This window comes from Pituophis catenifer, unplaced genomic scaffold (genome assembly GCF_029215685.1).
Source record: "Pituophis catenifer annectens isolate HBS135680 unplaced genomic scaffold, rPitCat1.0.hap2 SCAF_1, whole genome shotgun sequence".
In the NCBI taxonomy this organism is placed as follows: domain Eukaryota; kingdom Metazoa; phylum Chordata; class Lepidosauria; order Squamata; family Colubridae; genus Pituophis; species Pituophis catenifer.
In genome coordinates, this window is record NW_027256881.1 from 238,451,718 (window position 1) to 238,476,193 (window position 24,476).

Sequence of the window (24,476 nt, forward strand, 5' to 3'; positions counted from 1 at the left end):
AGGAATAATTCCATCTCTTAATTCAACCCTGTTTTCTGGGCTATTGGTAAAAAAAAACAGATGCCCATCAAAACATTTACAAGTTTCAGTACAATTTGTTAGATGGCTCCTAGCAAAAGCAACAGTCATTATATTTATTTTCATCTAAAGTATCAGCAAGTATTAATTTATATGACCTCAAAGAAATACCAGCCCCAACTCCCTGAGGCTCACCAGGCAGACACAGACTGTGCAGTTCTCCTCAGAGAGAGAGAATACGTCCCCTTCAACTCTGGACATCCCATAATAGAAACAGCCTGTAAGAAACAGGAATGAGAAGATTCTTCTCTGAAGGGATAAGAACTAAGGGAAATAGGCCCCATTACACTTTCTCTTAACTGGGAAATTTTCAGTGGTCAGCATGTAGATATTTTCAAAAACTTGCTAGTTGCTCTCCAATATTCCATAGATGAAAATACATGTAACAATATCACCATTTGCAAGTCACAGATAATTCAAGGTACCTCTTGGCTGTTGAACCCAGATAAAAGCTCTATTTCAGTTATGTCCAACATGCAAAGCTCCCTATATATTACACTATACACTTCTATTAGGCCCAAGAATCTTAAAGAAGGCCACCAAGTTGGAAAACGTTGCTTCCTCTGCTGTGTTCATTCCTTTTCTGAAAACTTCACAGCTATTGTTTTTTTAGGTTAAAGTAAGTCTAGGTTAAGGAATGTCTATAGGTACCAGGATAGACTTGTGATACTCCACATGATGTCCATAATGATTGAGAGCTATAGTTGCATTGTGGTTAACTAGTGTCTTTGGGCCGGTTACTCTCTCAGCTCAACCTGCCTCACAGGATTCTTTCTGTGGGGAAAAATAGATGAAGGGAATGCTATGAACGCTGCCTTGAGCTCCTGAAGAAAATATGGGATATCAATCTAATTAAGAAATAAATTCACTACATTAAAAATGGCTGAAATTGCCAAACCTTACAAGGTTCAAACAATGTTAGAATCAACAGGTGATATTACAGAAACCTTTTAATGCCTGAAAATCTCATGAGATTTTAACCAATTAAACTTTTTAATTTTAAAATTGGTGGGACAGTGCCAATATTTTTAGCTTTCAATTAAAAGTGGTCTAAAAAGACTATCCTTCAATTTGCTAACTGTATACAGAATGTTGCATAGCTGGATACCAGAAGTCAAGCTCGACTCACATGAGCATTTACCTTTTACACAAAATGTTAGGTTGCACAAGACATGGCACCTGTGTGAATAAAGATGTGTCAACCTTCTGCCCAGTTTTCAGATGATCCAGTGAATGAGGTGATCCATGAAGTATGACAAGTCAGGAAACTTAGACCAAGTTTTATATAATTTCCAGGAAACAAAAATGTTAATAAAAAAAGGAATGGGGACTTATTAAGTCAAGTTCCAGAAATTAGGGACTGCTTCTTATCAGTTGTGGGGGAAGGGGGTATATGGTGAAAATCCTCCATGGTAAAAACAAGGGAAGGCCCACGTGATCCAATCTGACATAAGCATATAGAGCCCCTAGTGGGTACTTCTCTCACCTGTGCAGGCAGGACAGCATTCTCCCTGGGCTGGGGGAATTGGGTGAGAGCAGGAAACTTCACATGTCACTGTTTGACAAAACACTTGTCCACCCTGTAATAAGACAATACAGACAGTACCAACATAACATTTGAAGTTGGAGAGTAAGATAAGAACTCAAAATATGCCATATACCTTGCAGGAGCAATTCAGACATGGTGGCTCTGTCCAGGAGCTGTTATCTTCATGAAGAACCTCTCCATGCCAGCAGGCAAATGGAATTGAGGGAGTCAAAGAGATGGGGGGAATGGATGGGCTAAACTTCTTTGGTAACAATGATGACAGAGGACTTACTGTCAGAGAAGGCCTGGCAGTTCTGGGCCAGAAAGAGGTGCCAAAAGATGAGCTGTGGGGAGGAGATGAGGAGGTGGGAGAAGCTGTTGATGGAAGCACAGAGAGAATGGAAACGAGCAGAAAAGGAAATGGGGTTCCAGGTACACTCGAGGGAGCAAGTGCTGGGGAACCCCTGGGGGGCAAGGCAGGCCCTATGGATTCTGGAGAAAGGCGTAGCAGAGTCTGCGGCTGCTGAAGAGACTGCAAAATGGGAGAAGGGGCCAGGCTGGACTTTGAGAAACCTGTGAGGTAGGAGGGAGGAACAGGGAAGAGAGTCAGTCAGAGAGAGAAATTGTCAGCCCTCGCTGCTAAACCAGACAGGAAACACAACTAGATAAACTAATTCTACTTTATTGTAAGGCTACATTAACAGAATCTTGCTAATTCTGAAGTACAGACTTCTTGCCACCACTTTTAACTGCTCAAACAATTAGGGCAGATCCTTCCTAAATTACTTCTTCTTTTTTAAAAACATGTTTTATTTACAGTTTTCTATTCACACCATACATATTTTTTGGACAGTGTATTGCCTGGGTCAAATCTTTTTTAAACAACACTAACAATAATAATACAAATAAGTATGTATACTCCTAATCTTCCAACTTCAACAATACTATTTTCTCTTCATAATTCTTTATCATTTTCCCCATTAATTCATTTCAACATAGATAACATTTCTTTGCGCCATGTATTTGTTATCCTCTACTAAATTACTAATATTTAATATTTTAGGAATTACTCATTATTCCACCATAACTTCCATATTCCAAATGTGTAGAATTACTAATAAAGCCAAATATTAACAATATTTAATCAGTCCCAGGAGTGTATCTCAAAATCCCCACAATTTCTAATCCTTAATATTTTAAATTCACAATATACTTTAACACACTATTAATGTTAGTAATACAATTAAATTACCTAATCCTAAATTTCCACCTACTAAGCTTGATTTATTTTTACTTATAATAAGTTATATTATCTATTATTATATATACTACTATTTTCCCTATTTGTATTTTCCCATTTTATCAGTATATTTTCTCATTATCCATCATCTCTTGACCTTTTTAAAATTCCATCATTTATTGACTTTTTAGTCAGCCTTTTATCTCTCTCTCTTGGAATCTTGGAGCTCTTTTTGATATTTTTGTGCCTACTGAACATTCCCTTTTTCTCTTTTTTTTTTCTCTAGGTCTTTCTTTTTCTTTTTCTTTTTCTTTTTTTTTTTTTTTTGAAGATATTTTTCTCTTTTCTCTCTGTTCTATTATAAGCTTTTAAGGAGTTATCTAATTGATTCCTTCTTATTAATCCTTTCTCTTTTTTATTTTTACCTTCTTGCATCTCATTTTGATTTTTCCTTCCACTGCTTCTAATTTCTCATCTATTTCTTGAATATCGTGTTCCTCTTTCCCCCCAATTGTTGAGTGACTTCTACATTTGTTTCTGTGTCTTTAAACAATACCCTTGTCTCCTTATTGTTCTTTATACTTTCATGCACACTTTTTAGCATCAAGAATATTTCTTCATATACCTCTATTATCCCCTGTAAATCCATTTTATAACAATTTAATAAAAATTACTCAGTATATTTCTATAGTTTTTCAATTATATATCTTCTCAATTGTCCAAATTTTAGTCTTATTTAACTTTCCTTCTTTTGTCTTTTCTTCTATCACCTTTCTTCTTTTGTCTCGCAGAATGTTCTGTTGGATAACATTAATAATCCAAATCCAAGTTAATCCACTAGATTCCTTCCTAAATTACTTCTGACTGTTAATCCATAGCGGGATCCTTCCTCACTTGTCTGATTGCTTCTAAGCAGCATCTTTTCCCTTCATTCCCTAAGGTCATTCACACACTCCATTACAGAAAAGGCCAATTATATTCAGAAATCCTCCCCACCTCACCTCCCCCACCCACTTTGCCCAAAATACACAGCTTCCAAATCACTGTTGGGAAGATATTTCTACTCCATCAATAAGAGCTTTTACACTGTGCTCTCAATTGTCCCTTTTACCCAGCTTTTGATTCCAGTCTTATCTGATTACAATAACAGAGACTTTTGAAAACCCTTGTTAAAGGAACCCAAAAGGGTTGCTAAATTCTGTATCTCTACAGTAAACAAAATCCCATTTTGAAAAAATTGAAAGCATCTGTCAAAACAAACTGATTATGGGGCAGGTAGAATTTTGAGTAGAGATTACTAATTTCTGTTTATCTGCTAAAAGGTTCACATTAAAAAACATCACTTAAGAGACACTCAAGGAAAAAGGTGTTTTTGAAAGATGCAAACAAAAAGGTTTATTTTTATTTTAAAAAATCAAGCACATAGAGTGAAAAATATGTATTGCAAAATTATGCTTCAGGGAAAATTATGTAAGAAACAAGGTCAGATAAATTTGTATTAAAATGTTTCTTGGAAATGATTATCAATGTAATATGAACCAAGGGTGATTGCACACAACACTCTACATGACAAAATATACTGTTTAAAACTGCTGCATGTTATTTTACAGATCTTTTAAAGCACATTTAAAAAATCCTGGAAGATGAAATGTGTCTGCCTGCCTGCCTATTTAGAAAAATAAATCTCTGCCCCAGAAAGCTGATCTGGTGAGCTCCACATACTGAGGGGAGATAACTTAATCCAACAGACTGAGGGCCCTGTTTCAATAGCCTCTTTTAATTGATCTTGATTTTTTAAGTTTGGCAAGAACCAGTAGGCATAACTATGGCCATTGGGGATCTCAGTAACAAAATGAGAGGGATTTTGATTGATAGTTCTGTTCCATAGGAACAATCCATTTGGCAAAAGTACTATCACTGGTGAAACGCGACACGACATTTACCAACATAGATGAGATGAGCAAGAAAGTGGAAACAGCATGCTAACTGAGATTTCTAGAGGAACAAATGTAGTCACCATCCTAGGCAGTTTACAACAGCAAGCTGGTCTCTGCTGGGCTGAATCACTTTGGCTTACTAAACAGATGTGGACTAGATTTACACATTTTCCAACATCTCCTTGTTCTCCCACTGCTCACATACATATTCCCATAGTCTCAGGACTTTTCTAGTTGATCAGTTTTTATCACAATAAACAAATAATTGATGCAATGCAAAGGATCAAGAAGGCTTTCTTGTAGGATGAAATATATCACAGTCCTTACCTTCACAAGACAATCTGTCCATACTAAGTCGGTAGCCTGGATGACAGCTGCACATAAAACTCCCCAGTGTATTGTGACAGGAGTGCTGGCAGGCTCGCTTCTCACTGGGTCGGCGGCATTCATTCATATCTGCACCAGACAGACAGGGCGCTAGAGGCTTACAGCACAGCTAGGTCAGCTCAAGCTTGTAGCTGTGTAGATTTTGTTGCTTAGCCATAAAGGGCCAGAAAGTATAGTATATACATACAAACTATGCAACAGATAGCATATGCATAAGGAATAACTGTGGCTCTCTTTTAATTTTCTTAATTCTTCCTTAGGAACGGGAAGTTAATTTTCAGTGAATTTACAGTAAATTGTATCATTTGCTTAAATCACTGTAGAGTCAGAACAAAAAAGGTTCAATAAATGTGGTAGGGGGAGGGGACAGAAAAGGCCTGTGTTAATATCAAAGGAGAGAATGTGGGCTGAAGACATGCATTTGTGCAAATGCATGGAAAGCAAAGAAAAGATCAGGGATAAGAGGGGGGAGCAAATTCTAAAAGGAAAAGGCAGCCCCTAAATCCTATCCTGATTTTTGGGATGAGCCTAATAAATGCCCTACCCCAAAAATAAGCCCTAGTGAATGGGGTGGGCATGGCCAGCACAGGAGACAGCCCTTCCGTTCCCTGTCATCTCACGGTTGCTTGCCCCCTTAACCGTGGCCCGCGGATCAGCTTATCCAGCAAGGGCCAGGAGTTCTGTCTCTCCGGGTGCCTGGAGATGATTCCAGTGCACTCTTACTAGCCCCAACCCTGCCCACGGCGCCAGGCAACCTTGCAGCCGAGGCCAATGTGAAAAATGGGCTCCTTCACAGCACCTCCTCTCTGGGCCTCACCAGCCTCAGAAGCCAGGGATCCTGTAGGCATCTCAGCCATGTAAATGCTGCCCAAATCCCCAGATTGTTTGCAACTCGAGTGAGCTGCGCAGCCACTCCACCTGCCTGCCTGCCCACTGCACCTGGACCTGTCGGGCACTGTCTGCCCCAAACCAAGCGGCTGGGAGGCTTCGGAACAAAGCCCTTCTAGCGCCCACTGCCCTGGCAAAGGCAAAGCGGAAGCAAGCGGGGGCCGTGCGGGACTCCTCCAATGGACTCCCCAGGCCTGGCGCTGCTTGGGGGCAGCCCATACATGAAGTGTGGGTACGAGATGAGCTTGGCATTTCACCTTCCTGGCTTTTGTGAACTTTTGGCTGCATGCAAGGAAAGCAGAAGCAGCAGAGACTCTGACTTGTTTCTCTCCCCCAAATTCCATGCGGGAGTGACGGCACCACTGTCAGGTTTGTCATACCTGCACAGCCTCTTGGTGCAGAACCCTGCAAGGTTTGTTGTGGCATTGCACCCATGAACGGCAGCACCACGAGCTTCATCACAGTGGTGCAGGTGGCATCCTGCCGCTCGCAGCTGCGCCGATTTGTCAAACCTCGTGGCAGTGCCACCACTCACCCACACAGCAACACAACAAGACTTGCAATGTCCTGCTCCAAGAGGCTGTACCAGCGCGTCGAGTCTCACATAGACTCATTTCTGGTGGAGTTTGGGGGAGAGAAAGAAAGACCAGGATCTCTGCTGCTTCTTCTGAAATATTTGAGAATCTGTCTCCTCGCAGGGCTCCTTCCGATGTTGCAGGTGTAAAGCGACCTCCCATAAAGAAGGCGTGGAAATCTGTACGCCTTCTCTCTGGTCAAATTCTCAAATATTTTCAAGCAAAACACTGCCAAGCGAGGGAAGTATCTCTTCCCCCTCCCTCGCCAAACTTTGCATGCAGGCATGAAGTTTCACAAAGCTCCTTAATCCGTGGCTGCTGGCTCCCTCGCTTTGTGCTTTTTATACACACAGAGACATACCCACTCTGTCTGTGGCTGCAGTTTTCCCCTCCCAAGACTTCCTTTCCAAGGAAAGGAGAGTGCTGGGGCGGCATTGGATTTTCCCTCCACCTTGGCTCCTCTCAGCCTCAACTTTGCTCCTGAAAGCCTGTGGGCCACTTCTCTGGCCATATCACCTAAGTTTCTATATATCCCTTCCTACTAAGTCAGAATGCTAGCTGTACTATTTCAGAGATATGGTCAGTGAACAGAAACAAGTTCTTGACTGATTATTTCCCTTGTCATCACTCAGGGCCAATTCAGCTTGCTATTAAGATTTTCTTATAAGGACACCTTAGAGAAAATGTCATAGAGGTTCTCATTCATCCAGGTCATGCTTATCTCAAAAAGTGTTTTTTTAAAGCAGCAACTGGAGTTTTTTGAACATCTTCAAGAAAAATCGAGAAAGTCCAGTTGCTGTTTAAGCAGTTCATATGCATGAGGGGACATCTCATAGCTCTGACACTGAATGCAGCTTATGTACCTTGCAGCACCACAATATCGAACAAGAAAACTTTTCCATCATTATTTCTCAATTTGGGAAAATAGATCTGCTGAACTTAGATATGTGACACTGTCAGGTATGATACAAAGAACAAAGAACTCAAAGAAACTAATCAGCCCCTTTTTAAATGTGCAGTTTTAGGAGCCCAAATAGTGTTGTCACTCTGATTTGGAGCAGTTTGCATCACACTGCAGCCTCCTGGAGTCTCAGTCAGAACAGGCTGTTCCCCCAAACTAAAGCAGTGATGATAACATACCTACATGGACCTCATTTTTTAAACGAAAGAAAATAAATCCTTCAAATATTCAGTTCCAATTTGTTCTCCAGAAAGCTATAGCTGCCGTAGAGCTTTTAGGCTAGGATAAACCACTTGTTTTAGAAGAAAGGTGGAAGAAAGGTATCTGCTGGATTCTCCAACAAAAGCAGAATCACTCACCCACACACGAATGTCGGTTGCCATGAAGGTGGAATCCAGGATGGCAGGAACATTGATAGCTGCCAATACTGTTTTGGCAATGCTGCTGGCAAGGTGTTGTTAGGCACTCATCAATATCTGGGATCAAGATGATTAACATCATTGGCCCATGACAATCTATCCTACCAATGTTCCATCTGCAATTTTTTTAAAAAAAAAAATTCATCCAGACCTCCCCTCCTGCAATTCCAGTCTGACCCACCTTGACAATTGTGCCGGTCAGTGGCAAGTTGCATCCCTGGGCCACATTCACACACAAAGCCCCCTTCTGTGTTCACACAAAGCCCCTCACAGGAAGCACTCAGGCACTCATCAATATCTGCAGAAAAAATATTGTGGATCAACAAATATGAAGATAGGAGAAGAGATCAGCTGCAGCAAAAGACAAAAATGGAGGGCTAAATGATCATAGTTGACATCTCTTAGGTAATATGACAGCAATGCATTTAAAGACATTCCCCCCATTCCTTCCCCAGTATGGGGTGGGTGTGCTTTTGTTTTATTTTCTTCACTCATACAGAATGTCTATCAATGCTTCAAGAGAAAGAAAGGGAGAGGGTCAGGCAGTCTATGTCATTTTACTGTTCTGTTCTCCAGGCATCTGGCTCCACTGGGAACAGGCAGATAAACTCTAGCAAACAGGTTTTAATGCAGATTATATTTATTTGAGGTATCCTCAAACACAGACTTACAATCATGGTGAGTCAAGGTGATGTTCATCCAAGTATTTCATAATCTATCCCATTTCCTAGTGTAAAATGACAGTAGTTCTGTCCCCCAGTTCAGAAAGCATGCTTCTCTCTTCTGTGGTAGTTCAAAATGGCCAGGTCTTTTTTCTGCACCCAGGCAGAGCGCCTCAGTGGCCAACCAGACACACAGATATGGTCACATGTCATGGACTACATTTCCCATAATGTAATCTCTCTCTCTCTCTCTCTCTCTCTCTCTCTCTCTCTCTCTCTCTCTCTCTCTCTCTCCAACTCCCACAATGCAATCTCTTAAAGAGACAACTTTTAATCCTTAAGGTAACTAATTCACTATGACTCACTATCTGTAACAGCTCAGTGGGGTTTTCCAGAATCAGTGGAAAACCTATCATGCATTCATATGGGACAGAACCAAGAACTTTTTTACTTTTACTTGACTTTATTTTGAATTTATACTTAGAGCTGGCAGGATACCATCTGGTGTAAACCAAACTTCTTTGCCATGTAGAAGAAGAGAATACTAGTTCTGCTTATTAGACATAGGGCTAGAGGGTTTTTGGGTTTTTTTTGCAAAGAATGTCAAACCATTATTTTAAAAGACAGATTTAATTCTCTTTGAAAAAGTGTTATAGTCATGCATACAAGTCACCTATGTAGTGATTGGCCAGTGCTGTAGCCTGTTCAAATCAGGCATCCAGTCTCTCCGATAGCACAAGTCAAAGTGCCCAAGGAGGACACTACTGAGTGATCAGAAGGTGGGCTAGGTATATCAGGGTAGTGGGTGGGATGGAGAACTTGAAAAAACATTTCAGAAGAAGGCAGCACAAATCACTTTCCTTCTGTGATGTCTGTGATGTCAGCAGTTGAGCCTGACTTGAAGAAGAGATCCCTTTTACTTTTTGATTTCATTTTGAATCATTTTAGAACACTGAACCTATTTCCACACATTTTCCCCTTAGCACAACCTCCATATTATTATTTTGGTCAGTGCAGGTTTAGCATTGTTGCTGATGTATTTGTGTGTCTGTGTACAGAGAAAGTCTTTCAAAGAAAATATGCCACTGACCAATTAAAATTATTGATCCAGCTTTTAATGAAGGTGCAGGCAATCTTTTGGATGAGGGTGACCTCTTTTCCTCTCCTCTCCTCTTCTCTCCTCTCCTTTCCTCCCCACCCCCATCCCTTAGGGAGTGCTCTGAAATATGTAAGACTCATATGACATCTGATGTTAAGAGAATGGTTAGAACTGAAAATTTTGGACCTTCTGGTGACTTGTTTCTCATTTGGGGGCAAAAAAGTGAAAATGATTGCTCATACCAGGTTTCAGCAGCAGGATCTGGGGATGTTCTGGAGCCATAGCTGAGTGGCCAAATGTTGACCAATCTTGCTATAGCTAAAGAGCAATGACTTACTCAGTGTAAAAGTGTAAAAATTCCCTATGACTCTTGTGTTAAAGGTCCATTTCTCCTGACTCCCAGGGAGGGAGTTACCCCATTTTCTGGCTTACCCACACAACGTACACCATTAGCTGTTTCGGTCATAGAGAATCCCAGAGGGCACACTCTTGCCACCTCCTGGCAGCCCCCATGATTGCAGGTGAGGTCGCAGCCATACTCCCCACAGGCTCCAGGTGGGTCTGTAAAAAAATAAGATGGGAGTGTTTCACAGAGAGATTTCAATTAGGGGAAATCCGTAAGGTAATAAAAATGCAAGGACTGTGAGAAGGGACGAGGCAGAGGAAAACATCCCCCATTTCACTGCTGCATGAACAGAAATGTCTGTTCCAGCAACTTCAGGACGAATAAGGCTGTAAAACCTGGAATGACTAGAATGGTAGCAAGGAGGGTTTTAACAGAAGTTAACCTTTGTAGCTCAAGGTTATGGGGTCCTTGGTGCTCTCTAAACTTGGTTGTTTTCTGGCAGACATTTCATTACCAAACTAAGTAACATCATCAGTGATGATGATGCACTAATTGACAATGTTACCTAGTTTGATGATGAAATGTCTGGAGAGGAAAAAAGCAAACTCAAAGAGCACCAAGGAGCCCACCAAGAGGATTTTCTGTTATCCTTTTGCTGATATCCTTTGGTCCTCTGGAGTTTGGCAGCCCAGAACCGGCAGTCCTGGAAAAGATCTTACGGAAAAGACTCAATCCACTGGCAGAGCCCACAGAAAGGAGAAACCCCCAAATCCAAGAGCTCCAGCATTATTTTCATTCAGCTGTTCCTGGGTCTGCTTTTAGTGAAAACAACAAGCACTATTTGGCTGTTACACTGTTAACGTAGATTACCCAAACGAAAAAAAGCAATACACATCCCAGAATCAACACCAACTTGATCAATGGTGAACAATAGAAAACTCCCCACTGGTAAGGACATGCAAATTAGTCTATTGCTTTCCCAGGGATGGTTTACATGTATTGTCATATTAAAGGATGAATGAAACTGGATCACTGATGTTAAGCATTGAAAATGGACAGGGTGGAAATTTGATTCTAAGAATATGTGTCCCTTGCTGGGATCATTATAGCACTTTCAGGGTTTAACTTTGTCCGTCACAAAGCCTGAAGAGCAATCCCACCCACTTTTATTCCTGGTGGGGCATGGCTCCGTAACTCAGCTCAATCTCTGGCCCTCCCACGCCTCTTCCGTTGCTGCACACACTTCTCCCTCCGACGCTGCCTGGGATCAAGCCAGGATTCATCATCCTCGCTCCCTATCAATTGATGCTCCGATATGCCTTCCTCCTAGCACATCCCAGGCTGTTCCTCCTGGCCTTCGGATGGAACCTGAGGCATTGCCAGAAAGGAGGGTCCTGGAGAGGAAGGCCTTGTCAGTTCCTCCCCATCACCTTCTGAGTCCTCTTCCTCTGTTAGGACAGGCTCGGGAGTCGGGGTCACAACAATCCACTCCATAGATTCTCTGTTATAGCTCCCAGATTTTAAAATACATCCTAAAGCCACAAACTGAGCATCTCCTTGTGGTACCAGGCAAACCTTCCATAGGAATCATGCATCCTATCAATAAATAGTACTGCTGATAGCATTTCCGGAAATGCAGCTTACCTTGACAGGTGATGCCCTGCCTTCCATCCCGACAAGCACAGACATTGGGAGCTATGCAGAATCCAGTGCCACAACCAAAGGAACACAATGCTAGGAGGAGAACCAAGAAAACATCCATTAGGCTTGGCAAGAATTGTGTGTGTGTGTGTAGGTGTGTAGAAATGTAGACAGAAAGGCTGTGGTAAGGGATGCTGGTAGTTATAGTTCAGCAATATCTGGAGGACTGTAGTTTTCTAAGCTCTAAATTAAGCAACACTTCATCAAAGTAGGTAAGACTATCCATAGAGTAATTGTAAAATTAGGGTTTCCAGATGAGTTGGAAGAAGAAAATGCCTTAAAAGCAAATCTATAAGCTGAACTTCAGTGCCAAGTACTTTACTGGTACTGTAGATATACTAGTATATCTGGTATAGATGATTGGAGTGCAATCATCTATAGCATGGTGGGACGTTGGCCCTACTTGTCTCATAAAGGGCAGCTCTGCTGATTACTGTTCATATCAGTTGCAGGACTATCTGTTGTTGTTGTTCCCTGGCTGCCTTCCTTTGGAACCCCTTGTGTATTCTCTTAAGATTATGATAACCCTTTAGCAAAATGTTAATGAGCATCAGTTTGCTAATAAGATTAAAAGTAATAATGTAGTGCTGGCTGATTTTGCCACAAGTTCTAGAAACTTACGCAGTGTGCATTGTCCACTCCCTGGAGATGGTATCCATCCAGGACAGCATCCACTTCCAAAACCAGAGAGACAAATATGTGGTCCAATGCGACGTCTACAATGAAAGAGGCAGTTTGAGATCCAACCTCTCTCCCTCCCTCCCTCCCTTCCTTCCTTCCTTCCTTCCTTCCTTCCTTCCTTCTCTTTTTCCCTTTTTGTTTGTAAATAGTAATTGGGCATTACATATGCAGAAAGGCATTTAAATACTGTGGATAAAGTGCAAACTGCAAGCTGATTTGCAACTATTAGCCAGCCACAGAGCTTCTCTAGCGGGACATACTGTGCTGGCACAAAGCAAAACATAACAGCATGTTGGACTAAAAATCTAATCGATGCTGTGTTCAAGACACAACAAAAGTATTTGGATGAAAGGTACAGTGGATCAAATTACATAGAGAAACCATTCTTTCTTGGCAGGAAGGAACACAGACTTGCAGAAGTTATCAATTTAATCGTTTATAGTAGCTAGATTTGGTGGCTGTCCAAAACATTTTGGAGAACAAAAGATAATATCCTATCCAGCCTAGTCAGAGGACCACAGTAGCCAAAGCCAGATAAGTGATTTTTACACAAGAGGGATAATATTGTAAGCATCTCTCTTCATCCTTAGTAGTAATATCTTAAGTAATTAAGAAATTAAACTTCAACCCTGCACGCCAGCTTCACCCTTCTTACTCTGGTTGTTGTGCAAGTGTGTACTCTCTGGGACAATAGAGGATGAGGACAGGGAAAGAAAAGGACAGAAAAGCTGGGGGAACAAACAAATCAGTCTTTCGGTAAGCACCCCATCTCATTATTTCCTGACTGCATTTGCAGCTTATAGAATTATGCGGGGGGGGGGGGTGGCATATATAGGAAAGCATGCTCTTTTGATCACTGTGAAAGGGGCTGAATGCAAGGCATTATGGTGCCTTGGCTTCAGAGAGAGTAGGAAAAATTCCAAGAGGGAGATAAGGCAGGAATTCTCATCAATACAAAATTTCTTACTCTGCAGCACTAGAATAAATGCTACAAACTGTCTTCATTGAGTTCCCTCTGGAGTAAGAGCTAAGATGGAAGTTCATCTGTTCAATGCTGAAGAGTTGGGGGAAGCTGCCAGCATCATGGAGACTGGGGCATGTGTTTTTTATTGACCTGGCATGGCTGCTGTTGGGCTGGCATAAGTCCAACAAATGGAGACAGAACAGGGGAGAAGAAGCTCATTTTCTAGCCTTGAAGTGCAGCTGCGCTGTCGGGCAGGATGATGAGCTGACCTGGCTGCCAGCCAGGACTGTTGTAGGGAAATGTTGAGACAGAAGTCCTATTGGTTCAGGCTACTATATAGGTATTGTGGACTAGAGCTCTGGGGGGGGGAACGACCCCCATCTCCTCAATTGCTTGGGTACTGCTGCCAGTCTGACCCAAAGTTGGGGAGAAAGCTTGCTGAAGAGGAAAGAAAGAGGAAAAAAGGGGCTGCAAAACAGAGTGGCTGGAGAGAAAAGGTGGAGAGTGAAGATACATGAATGTGAGGAGCAGCTGTCAATTCCCAGTAGGGGGATGGAGAAGAAAAGTCTACAGGAGGCTTTCGTGGAACAAAGGAAGGGAAATGATAACATCCTCCTATGTGACCCAAGACAGGAAGAAGGGAGGAAAGAGGCAGCTGTGCTCACAAAGCCCTGGGGGAGAATTAGTCAGAAGACCCTGAAGAGATTCCCCAGTGGTGGTGAAGGTGATTGGTGCTAAGCATACCAGAAATAAATCTAGTACATTCCTTCCCCCTCCCCCACCCGCTTGTTTTTGTGCCAATTGCTATCTTTATAATACACCTCCATCTCTAAAAGAATTAAGTTACATTGTGACAAGTGTGACAGGTATACAGAGGTGTGGATGTTGACCAGAGATGATCACAGTCTTTGTATAAGATGTGCCAGAGAACAGAGAAGTCACTCAATGAAGCCTAATGGTTATTTTGCTCATTGCACAGGCTCAGTTGGACTATCTCCATGCATAGAATAGTGATGCAATCATTCCCTGTGCTGCATTCAGGTTGCTCATGAACTATAGAAAAGTGCCCTGGTGGGCTTGCAGGATAAGGTTCTCTTCTCACACAATAGAAAACCGAGCACCCACCTTACGAACTGCATTAATAAAATGAGACAAGACTGTTGGAACAAAAGAGGACTTGGAGCACACAAGGAAGAAAAGGCTACATCCAGACACATGGCATGGATAATGGGAGCAGAAGTTCTTCCTTAGACTAAAATATAATAACTACTCATCATCACTAACATGAGCAGAAGCGCATCTACGGAAACAAGCTGCCCATTGCCACAGACGCACAGAAACACACGGGACGAGTTGGCATCCTGAAATCAGGGCGTTCAGTGAAGGAAACACACCACCGCCCCCTCCATCTTGCTTCCAAGCACAGTCCCTCAGTTGTGTAGCCAACTTTTTTTTTTTTTTTGTCCTTTTGGCAAACTGGTTTAACTGGACTGGTTTAACTTTGGACAGCACAAGGCTCAACTCAACTTGGTCACCTCCAGAACTCTGCCAAGCTGGAGAGGGCATGGCCGACAGAGACACCAAGTAGTAAATAGGAAAGGAAGGAAGGAAGGAAGGCCAATTCCCGCTTCCCCAAGCAAGCGCCGCCGTCTCCCAGCACGCACACCAACGCTGCCCCAGAAGGCACCGACTCCCTCCTGCGCTGCCTCCTCCTCCCCCCTCGGCACTCGCCGTCGAAAGCGCTGGAAGCGCTCGCTGCCTAGCTCGTGTGGCATGGGGGGGGGGGAGATGGCGAGGAGGCGTCCTTGTCTCGTTCTCCAGTCAGCCTCAGGGGGATTCAGTGGCGGGGAGGAGGGAGAGAAGTGTAGCTTTACTACGACAAGGCTTGTCCCCGTTTGGTGGACGGATATTAGCGGCGGCGGCGGCCAGGGCAGCGGAGGGGTACCTCTCTACGGCGAAGTTGGCAAGCTTCCTTCTTCCCGTGTAGACTCTCCCCTGAGCGCCGTGAAGGAGCACAGCCACCCAAGCAGCCTGGAAGAACAGCCCGGCCAACATGACAGCGTCTCCCAGTCCGCAGAGATGCTTTGCTCCCTCCGAAGCCTCTTCCCCTGCCCTCCCCGCCCCTCTCTTTCCCTGCAGGCCCCCTACAGCATGGCTTGAACTGTCTGGACTCTTCCCACCAAAGAGGCGGCCGGGGGCGCTTTCAGGGCAGAGGAGGGGAGCGAGGATCAGCGCTGGCGAGCTGGGGGAGCGGCGGCGGCGGCGGCGTGGGGAGAAAGCTCCTCCCCACCAACAGGCTCAGATTGCGGCGGGGCTCCCCAGCCGGGTGTTCCGAGGGGGGGGGCATTGCCTGTATGTGCGAGGGCGTGCGTGCGTGTGTACAAAAGGGTACTCGCTTCGCCCCACCCTCTGAGGGAGGGGGGCAGGGAGGCGTAGAGCAAAGGAACCGGGGAGGCCCCTTCAAAACATAGCAGCTTTGTTGCTGCACTAAGACCCCCCCCACCCCCATTTTTTTTTTAGGAGTCTCCCTTTTCCACATCTGGCATGTGGAATGTCCCCTCCTCCCTTTTCCCCTCCCTGGGCTGCTTTCCCGTCTGGACCGAAGAGGAGCCGCGGCAGATAAAGGCTTCCAAGCGGCTCCGAGGGGGATGAGGACCCGAGGCGCATCTGATGTGAATAACAGACTAGGCTGCTGCCCCTTGCAATACATTGGGGGCCTTGTTCCAGAGAGGAGCTGCAAAGCTGGGGCCGGAAGGGGGGAAGGGGAAAAGCGGGGAGAGAGAAAAAGCAGAAACCAACAAAACAAAACAAACCCAAAATCGCTTCAGTTGCCCAGCTGTCGTTTCGGATTTTCCACTGGTGGGGAAAAAAAAAACAGGTGTTGCTTCAGGAGGTGAACAAAACCGCGTTCTGAAACACCAGCAGTCCATGTTAAGTAGGGTTTGCATAAGCTTGGTTTATTGAATAACCGATGCTTGCCTTATCCTGACACGCTAAATCATTAAACCTGGTTTACTAATGACAGCGATTCACACCAACTATGTCAAAACCAAGCAACCAACATTAAGATTTTAGTGTAACGCCTGCTCCATGATTGAAAATTATCAAGCAGTGCACATTAATGTGTTTGAATAAAAATAAAAACATATATAAAGAGCTTAGCCTGCGCATATTCAATAGAATCATTAATAGCCGTCATTAAGAAAAATAGTACACTTGTCACATAGCAGAAATAATCGTAGCTATTAATATGATTCACTCTAATCCAGTTCAGACGTTCAAGTAGGAAATTCATCAGAGAGAAAAGCATGAAAATTAAGATAGATTCTCTCAAGGGGCAGGCAAGGGGAAAAGACTAAACTCACAGGAGTTGGGTCTCCTTAATGAAAAATGGCAAGTCTTGCTCAGTAGACATAAGGAAACTATTGTGCTGTCTCAATAATTACACCAGCAGCCTACTTCTCCCTCCAGAGATTGCATCCCCCCCCCAACCCTCCACTCTAATAACAAGAATTCCCTTCCTTTCCTAATGTATCATTTGGAATTGTCCAAACACTCATTCTTGGCTCAACTAGTGTTATCACCACAGACAACTCTTATATTGTAGGTAATAAGCAATCCAGTACCAACCTTCATCAGGGTTATGCAACTTGGGGAATGTAAACAAGTTTTATTTTTATGATTAGCAGACGATGCAGAGCATTCCTCCATAACCCTTAAACTTGGAAATGTTCAAAGCACTAACAATCCTATTGTAGAAACAATTGTCTTTTAGCATTTTAGAGGCTAAGAGACTTATTCTCAGGTAAGCTTTTGCAGATTGTGGTCAAATTCATGAAACTATTTTACAAAAAGAAAAAAAAAACCTTTTGGCCATCTATTCTATTTCACCGCCTGAAAGATTAATCCATCAAATTTATTTTCTGTTGATTTCCCTCATATATAAAACTGCATTTATCAAATATACTCTGGATTCTTATTACCAGGAGGAGCTCTCTTCCAATTAGGATGCATCATGTTTACCTGCATAGTGCAGTGCTTGCCTCCTGGTTCTACTAGTGAGATTAAGAAGGCAGGAAAGGGAATTTATTCCTCTCTCCTTCAAAAACTATATTTGAATGGCAGGTGAAATTATTGCAAGGTGGGGGGGCAAACTGAAGAGTAGAAAGAGACTGACACATGGAACATATCTAGAATTTGAGAATCAGACTTTCCCTCAAATCTGAGAAACCTTTAATTCACATCTTATACAAAAAGCATATAGAAGGAAACCACAAGAGAAAGCATGAAGGAAACAGCACTATGGCTTTCATTCTCATCCAAAGCATTTGGCACCATCTTTCTGTCCCCATCCCACCCTTTACAGAGTGCTGTAAAGCACGGTGGAGTGACACATAGGTCTAAGTGCTATTGCTATACTTGCACTACAATGACTCTCACAAGTCACATTGTTTCTTGGAGCAGGAGGAAAACAAACAGCAGCATCATTCTGTTTGATGGCTTCAAGGAGAAAATTACTTACTTGCTTACTCTGCTGCTACCTGGGCTACAAAATCCTATAGCTCAAATTGCATTTGTTCATGTTGAAAAAGGATACCAAGATTCCTTCAAGAAAACCTCCTTTTGATGTTTGTAATGCTCTACAATTTTAGGTATCTATTTTTTGTATGGTCAGCTGACCTACAGGTTCAGGGGAGAGTGGCCCTGGGAATACCAATTAAAAATTGGGTGATGAAATAATCTTTAAGGTCTGTGCTTCTGAGGCTGCCGTAGTTAAGTAAACAAGGAGATGGGAATCTTACACACAGCAAGCTGCCTTTCTAAAACAGGAAGATTTCTGACAGTTATGCATATGCACATCTAGAAATAAATCCTAAAGGATTAAACCTTATTTTTATTTATATTTTTTCTTAATGAGCATTCAGCAATACAAATGTCCTGATCTTGTGTTTTTTACAGGTGAACTGCAATCTCTCAATTAGCTCTTAGAATCAAAAAATCCTGAACATCAGTATCAGATTCACTGCATCTAGATATTAAGAATGCTTTCTACTAACTCAAAAGTGCTTTTTTCTTCAAAAGGCAACTGGACGCCTTTTTTTTTCCTTTGAGGAAGAAAACGATTTGCTTCTCATCCAAGAAACTTCATCAGTTCTGATGTGGAGGGTGGGGTGGGATGGAAGGATAGGTACTGACAGTTGAGAGTGGATGGTGGAGAGTTAGAAGGTTAAAGGTTTAATAAGATAGTGGAGGTGGGGGTGAGTGGAAGGATTGTATTTCTTCGCAATCATCTGATTGTTATTTGTTAAAAATAAACAGAAGGAATATAAAGTTGGTTTATTTGATCAAGGTGAAAGTTATGTTGTTATCTCTGTTAACCCTTAATGGATTTTTGCTAACCACAACTAAACCAGGAGGCATTAAGGATCATTTGTAGATAAGAAATGGGATATGGAAAGAAAAATTCATTTGTTGTAGTTTAAGAGGCGATAAGTTACTAAAATATTTACATGTTGTAATAAAGAGTGAAGTCATTTCTTTATATATATTTTTCACTATAATTTTCTTTTTCTTTTATATGCAGCTTTTTTTAAGTTTGTATTCATTTTTTAATTGTAACATTTAATAAAATTATTATTAAAAAAGAAATAGTGACACATTGCAGTTCTTTCTTAAAATGATTCACTTGTAATATTATATGAATATATTCCCCCTTTCTAAGAATCACACATCTATGCAAATATTGAAATTTATTTCTTTCTTTCTCCCATTTTGTGTATTAGTATCCTATCAAAAAGGACTATGTTTTGTATCAATTGCACTCTGAAATTCAATGTACTAAAACAAACATATTTCAATACATTGTACAATGTTTACTACATATTACTGCATTGCCTCTCATATTCATTTGGAAATGTAAGGCAAGCACAATATAGATTGACGAAGGGCTTCAAAAATATGTATAGACCCCTTCCTTTAATAGCAGTTTTGGCATGCATGTTTTTTCCCCATTTCGGATACTTCCCAACTGTGATTTCACAATAAAATAAGAATCAGGGGCATCCACAAGGGGGGACAAATAATGAAAGTAGCATTCTGCCATTGTGAGATAAACACCACACTTTTTGTATGTATATTACCACACAACAGGGCTTTTGTAATTTTAAAAAAAGCCTCCAATATGCTCACTCAATCATCTGAATATTCATGCATACCAGGTTTCCTATGCTGAATGCAGTTAGTCGTAATATCTCTGAAACTTCAAATTTCTGTCCTCATTCTTCCTGAGAATAGAGCCAGGCTTTTTGATAGTATTCCATTCTACCAAGCAGCTTGGCCATTAGAATCACAGGCTGAAGATATGATTACAGAGCCTCCATGTTGTATAAAACAGTTTCAAATATTTTTCCAAGTTCTTTTTTTTCCCAAGTGTTTATCTTTTGGCAAAATATACCATTTTACAGAAAGTTAGTTGCATTCGACACAAGCCTTAATACCTTATCTAAGCAGATGTGAAATGCAACATAAGCAACAGATCTAAACTCCTGGCATCAACAATGTTTGGGGCATGATTTTAGAAAGTATGGGAGAGCACAATCACCTAGCATGTAAGATTTGTACAGGACGCTGCTTCACACTGTACATGCTGTAGATGCCAGAAGTTGTTGACCTTTACAACATATTACAGATAGTCGATTTACAACAAAGAATTGGGACCAGAATTTCCACTGACGGCAGTCATTAAGCATATCACACAGTCGTGAGGCAAATCACTTGATGCTTAAGCAAGTCCAACTTCCCCAATGGGCCTTTCTTGCTGGAAATCAGCAAAAAGGGTCATTAAATCACAATCATGTGACTGCAGGATGCGGCAAGTATAATCGTAAATGGGAACGAGTTGCCAAGTGGATTGCAATAACATGACTGATTGCAATCACGACTGGATTGCAATCACATGACTGTGGAAGTGGCATGATGGTCATGTGAGTACACATCATGTCACTTTTGCTGAGGCCGTTGTAACTTTGAATCATCATTAATTGAATGTCATAAGTCAAGAACCACCTATAACAAATATTCTGTCCTCTGCTGAGCAAATCAAAGAACTATGGGTTGTTTTTCCATTTTTATAATTCCTTAAGGTTTGCTCAAATGCTTTCAAAACCCTGAAGGACAAAATAAACCCCATCCCCATCTGCACATTAAACATCCAGGCTTTGTGGATGGAACTGAAAGTCCACCATACATCAGGTTTTCTCTGTCCCTCCAACTGAGAAGAGAATGAAGTGATTTCATGAGAATGGGTAAAAAATGTTGAAGCCAAATCCAATAGAGGCATGCTGCACTGTGCATTTAACTTTTTATCAATGAATTGTGAAGCATTTTCCCTCTAATTTTGGCATTTTGTGATGCAATGATATGAACTTGTGGGGTGAATTTGAAGAAGAGCCTTTTCCCCAGCCCATAAAGTCTTATCACAGAATAGTCAGGACAAGCTTTTACCAAAAGAAAAGGGAGAAAACTTGAGTAAAACGTCCAATGCAAAAGTCTTTTCTAACTCTCACATGCTAGAAGGGAATGAAAATTCTTAATATGTGACAGCAGAACAATGGGAAATGAGGACCCTGTGCTTATCAATCCAACAATAACAACAACAAAATCCCATCACCCACTTCTTAAAAGTCTGCCTCCTATTGGCAAGAATGAGAAAAAAAAGAGGTAACGAGGTATATTGTCATCCCCTTAAAAAAATTCTACAAGCTTATTGACCAGAAAACACAAAAACAAAATGAAATTAGAGTAGTCAGTTCCCTATAGATAGACTAATGGGAGTGTTGAAATATAAAACATGTGAGAACAAAATTTCTTTCCTCCTCAGTAAAGGAGTTCAGAAAAGCATGAAAAGATTTTGACAACAGCCAAACCTTTCCTCTTGGACTACTTTTATTTGGTAAAATTTCAAAACCAATAACAGAAAAAATTGCAATCTAGTCTCTTCTCCCTGAATAAGCAGCAAAGCTGTTGGAATAGAGAGGCTGCTACCCACAATTGGGTTCCTCGAGATTAAGCAGCCCTAATCCTGAAAGCACCTTATACGAGCTAAACGTCACCTCCATCTCTCCAACAGCCACTGCAGCCATCTAGCCACCTTCTCATCCAAACAAGGAGGGGTATAGGGAAAGATCTCCACTTCAAAACACCAGGAACAAAATAAATTCAGATGTTCTAAAAGACAACAGCAAATGAAGGGTGGAAAGAGTCTAGGCAGAGGGACATCTTTGCCAGCTGCTGTTACTCAGAGGGAAAAACCTGCTGGGACCACTATTAGGTGGCAGATGAATGGTGAATCCAAGCAGAATACAATGTCGTCAACTGCCAACACTGCATTTGCAAGTCCTTAGCAAGATGGCTTCAGTTCAGAGATTTCCCACTTTCATCCAGGCACATTGCTACTGCTCTAGCATTACAGTGAAACTGGTGAGGGAACCAGTTGGGAAAGACTCCATATGCTATCCTGAAGGAAGGTGCAAGAAGTTTCTTCTCATTCAGCTAATGGATACGGGTGAGCTCCTCCACAATCTTGATCAAGTCATCTACCGTAGCCTCCCTCTTCATTCCACTGCCATCATCAATCTGAAACAAGGAAGTAAGAGGCAGAGGTGAAGCAAAGTCGTGTGGCAGACAGAAGGGGAAGCGTATATACCTCTTCTTAAGCCTGATGCTGCAAACCGAAGTTCATAACTTTACTTCAAATAAGCAAGTACAGAATCGAAGTCATGGCCAACAACAAGGATTGTCTCAACGTGGGTAATTTTCTCAACTTACTTGTAAGTTAGCCACCACCTCCTGCATCTTGGGTCGGCTGATATCCAAAAAGCTTTCAATTAAATCTCCATCAATAAATCCAGTGGCTGGCTCTGTCTTACGTTCTGTATGAAATGATCTCCAGGTAAAATCAAGAATCAAGGAAATAAAACTCTCAGCAAAATATGGCTTCACCTTTACTGTAAAAACAAAAGTATCGTATTTTTTGCAGTATAAAATGCACTTCGACCTTTTTCGGCCACCATGTGTCACGTTTTCGGCCTCCGCACACCCCATTTTAGACCCATTCCAGGCTGCGGGGATCGCCACAGCACATCGCAGCCGATCACCGCCTCCACATGCCCAGTTTTCGGCCTCCGTGTATTACATTTTTGGCCGATTCCCTGCTGCCTGGAATCGGCTGAAAATGCAACGTGCAGAGGCCAAAAACAGGGCGTGTGGAGGCCAAAAACAGGGCGCGTGGAGGCCAAAAACATGACGCGCAGTTGGCAGAGATCGATGGTGATGTGCTGTGATCCCAGCAGCCTGGAATGGGTCTTAAATGGAGCGTGTGGAGGCCAAAAATGTGATGCATGGAGACCAAAAACGCAACACGTGGAGGTCAAAAACACAATGCGTGGAGGTGGCGATAGGCTGTGGCAATCCCCGCAGTCTGGAACAGCTGATTGGCAGTATTCCAGGAGGCTGATCCAACCTCCAATCAACTGCTTGTGCTGAATCAGGCTGTGATAATGTGCTGAAGCTGACCAGGCTGTTTGCTGCAAAGACGCTAGCCAGATGAATACCGATGGATGCTGGTAGGCAAAGGCAGAAATATTTTTTTCTTCTTTTCCTCTCCAAAAACTAATGTGTGTCTTATGCTCCTGAGAGTCTTATACTCCAAAAAATATGGTATGTTGCAAGAACTGTCCTCTAACGTATTACCCAGAACAGAACCAGTAGTGCAATGTAAGTTTTTAATCTTCCTCAATTATCCAATAGAAGCAGACCAGTTCAAACTACAATCTTGAGAATTTTTAGCCTTCATGGTCAAAATCAAATATTACAGCAATATGTGTACTACACAGCCCCAACGTAATAGCAATCCTCATCTAGAGATGACAGATTGCATTCTCATGTGACAGAAGAACACTGTTTCAAAAGGTCAGGTTGTTTTTCAGGAGAACAAAATAATTTCAATATTAACCGTATAATTTAGGCAAACATTGAAAACATTTTAATAATCCTTAGTATTTGCTATTTAATGATGGTACTATTCCAAATCTCAGAGTTACTGGTTATATTTTTAAAAAATCTATTATGACATATTATGACTTATTATATTTGACGTATGGAATATTACACAGAAGATAATGTTTGCAGGAACATGGTATGACATGCATAACATGCACACCTTAAACTAAAAATAAATTCTGAATTTATTACCCATGTAATAATCTTTTTGAAGTTGGCCATCAACAAATGAAAGGTATTTTATTGACACACACCATTATGAATACTTCAAAAACTGAAAAGAAAATACATTCTCTTGAAACAGTAATTTACGAGTTTTTAAAATAATACTTCATAGGAGAGAAAGAGAACTTGATTTAATGAAATTATGAAGTATATACCTGGAGTATTATGGATAATTATCAACAGAACTTGGCCCAGTCTCTATGTAACATGTAAACTGTATGGAGGTTCAATGAAAAAAATATTTTCCATTCTAAGTCTTCAACTTTGATTCTGTAAGCCTCAAAGCAAAACATGACAATTCTGCCAACCTAAAATAATAGCCACTTATGTTGTTTTAACAATAATTCACCTTTATATTGTACCTCAAATTACCCACAATTCATAGAAGACTAGCTTAGTACTCTTTTCATCCTGTGATAGATTCTACTATAGCAAGGGTGTCGAACTGGCGGCCTGAAGGCCGTATGTGTCACATGTAGGCCATGCCCACCCCAGCTCCTCGAAGGGGGAAAACATTGTGAAATGTCATGTGATAGCAAGGTTACATGGTGAGTTTGACACCCATGTACTATAGTATCTTGCAAGTAGCTATTGGAGTGGTTCACACAACATATTAATCCATAATGTAAAATAGACTAGCTATTTTACCCATGTCCTGTAGTTTGTATACAATGGTTTATAATTTTAATTTATTATGTCAATCCAGTCAATTATATCTAATAAACC

At 41.7% G+C, this 24,476-nt stretch overlaps 2 protein-coding genes across 2 annotated transcripts in view; both read right to left on the reverse strand.

Moving 5' to 3' along the window:
* Nucleotides 1–15,521, reverse strand: part of VWCE (von Willebrand factor C and EGF domains) — a 34,664-nt gene extending 19,143 nt beyond the window's left edge. Inside the window, exons 1-10 of the mRNA XM_070957318.1 lie at nt 15,412–15,521; nt 12,443–12,537; nt 11,765–11,854; nt 10,207–10,335; nt 8,195–8,311; nt 7,954–8,070; nt 5,111–5,239; nt 1,740–2,179; nt 1,565–1,658; nt 214–296 (exon numbers count right to left, since the gene is read on the reverse strand). Of these exons, the coding sequence (XP_070813419.1) occupies nt 214–296; nt 1,565–1,658; nt 1,740–2,179; nt 5,111–5,239; nt 7,954–8,070; nt 8,195–8,311; nt 10,207–10,335; nt 11,765–11,854; nt 12,443–12,537; nt 15,412–15,521 (1,404 nt within the window). The remainder of the gene's footprint in view (nt 1–213; nt 297–1,564; nt 1,659–1,739; nt 2,180–5,110; nt 5,240–7,953; nt 8,071–8,194; nt 8,312–10,206; nt 10,336–11,764; nt 11,855–12,442; nt 12,538–15,411) is intronic.
* Nucleotides 15,522–21,392: 5,871 nt separating this feature from the next.
* The window catches only part of DDB1 (damage specific DNA binding protein 1), a 28,489-nt gene continuing 25,405 nt past the window's right edge, over nt 21,393–24,476 (reverse strand). The window contains exons 26-27 of the mRNA XM_070931841.1: nt 22,293–22,416; nt 21,393–22,100 (exon numbers count right to left, since the gene is read on the reverse strand). Of these exons, the coding sequence (XP_070787942.1) occupies nt 22,017–22,100; nt 22,293–22,416 (208 nt within the window). The 3' untranslated portion in view covers nt 21,393–22,016. The remainder of the gene's footprint in view (nt 22,101–22,292; nt 22,417–24,476) is intronic.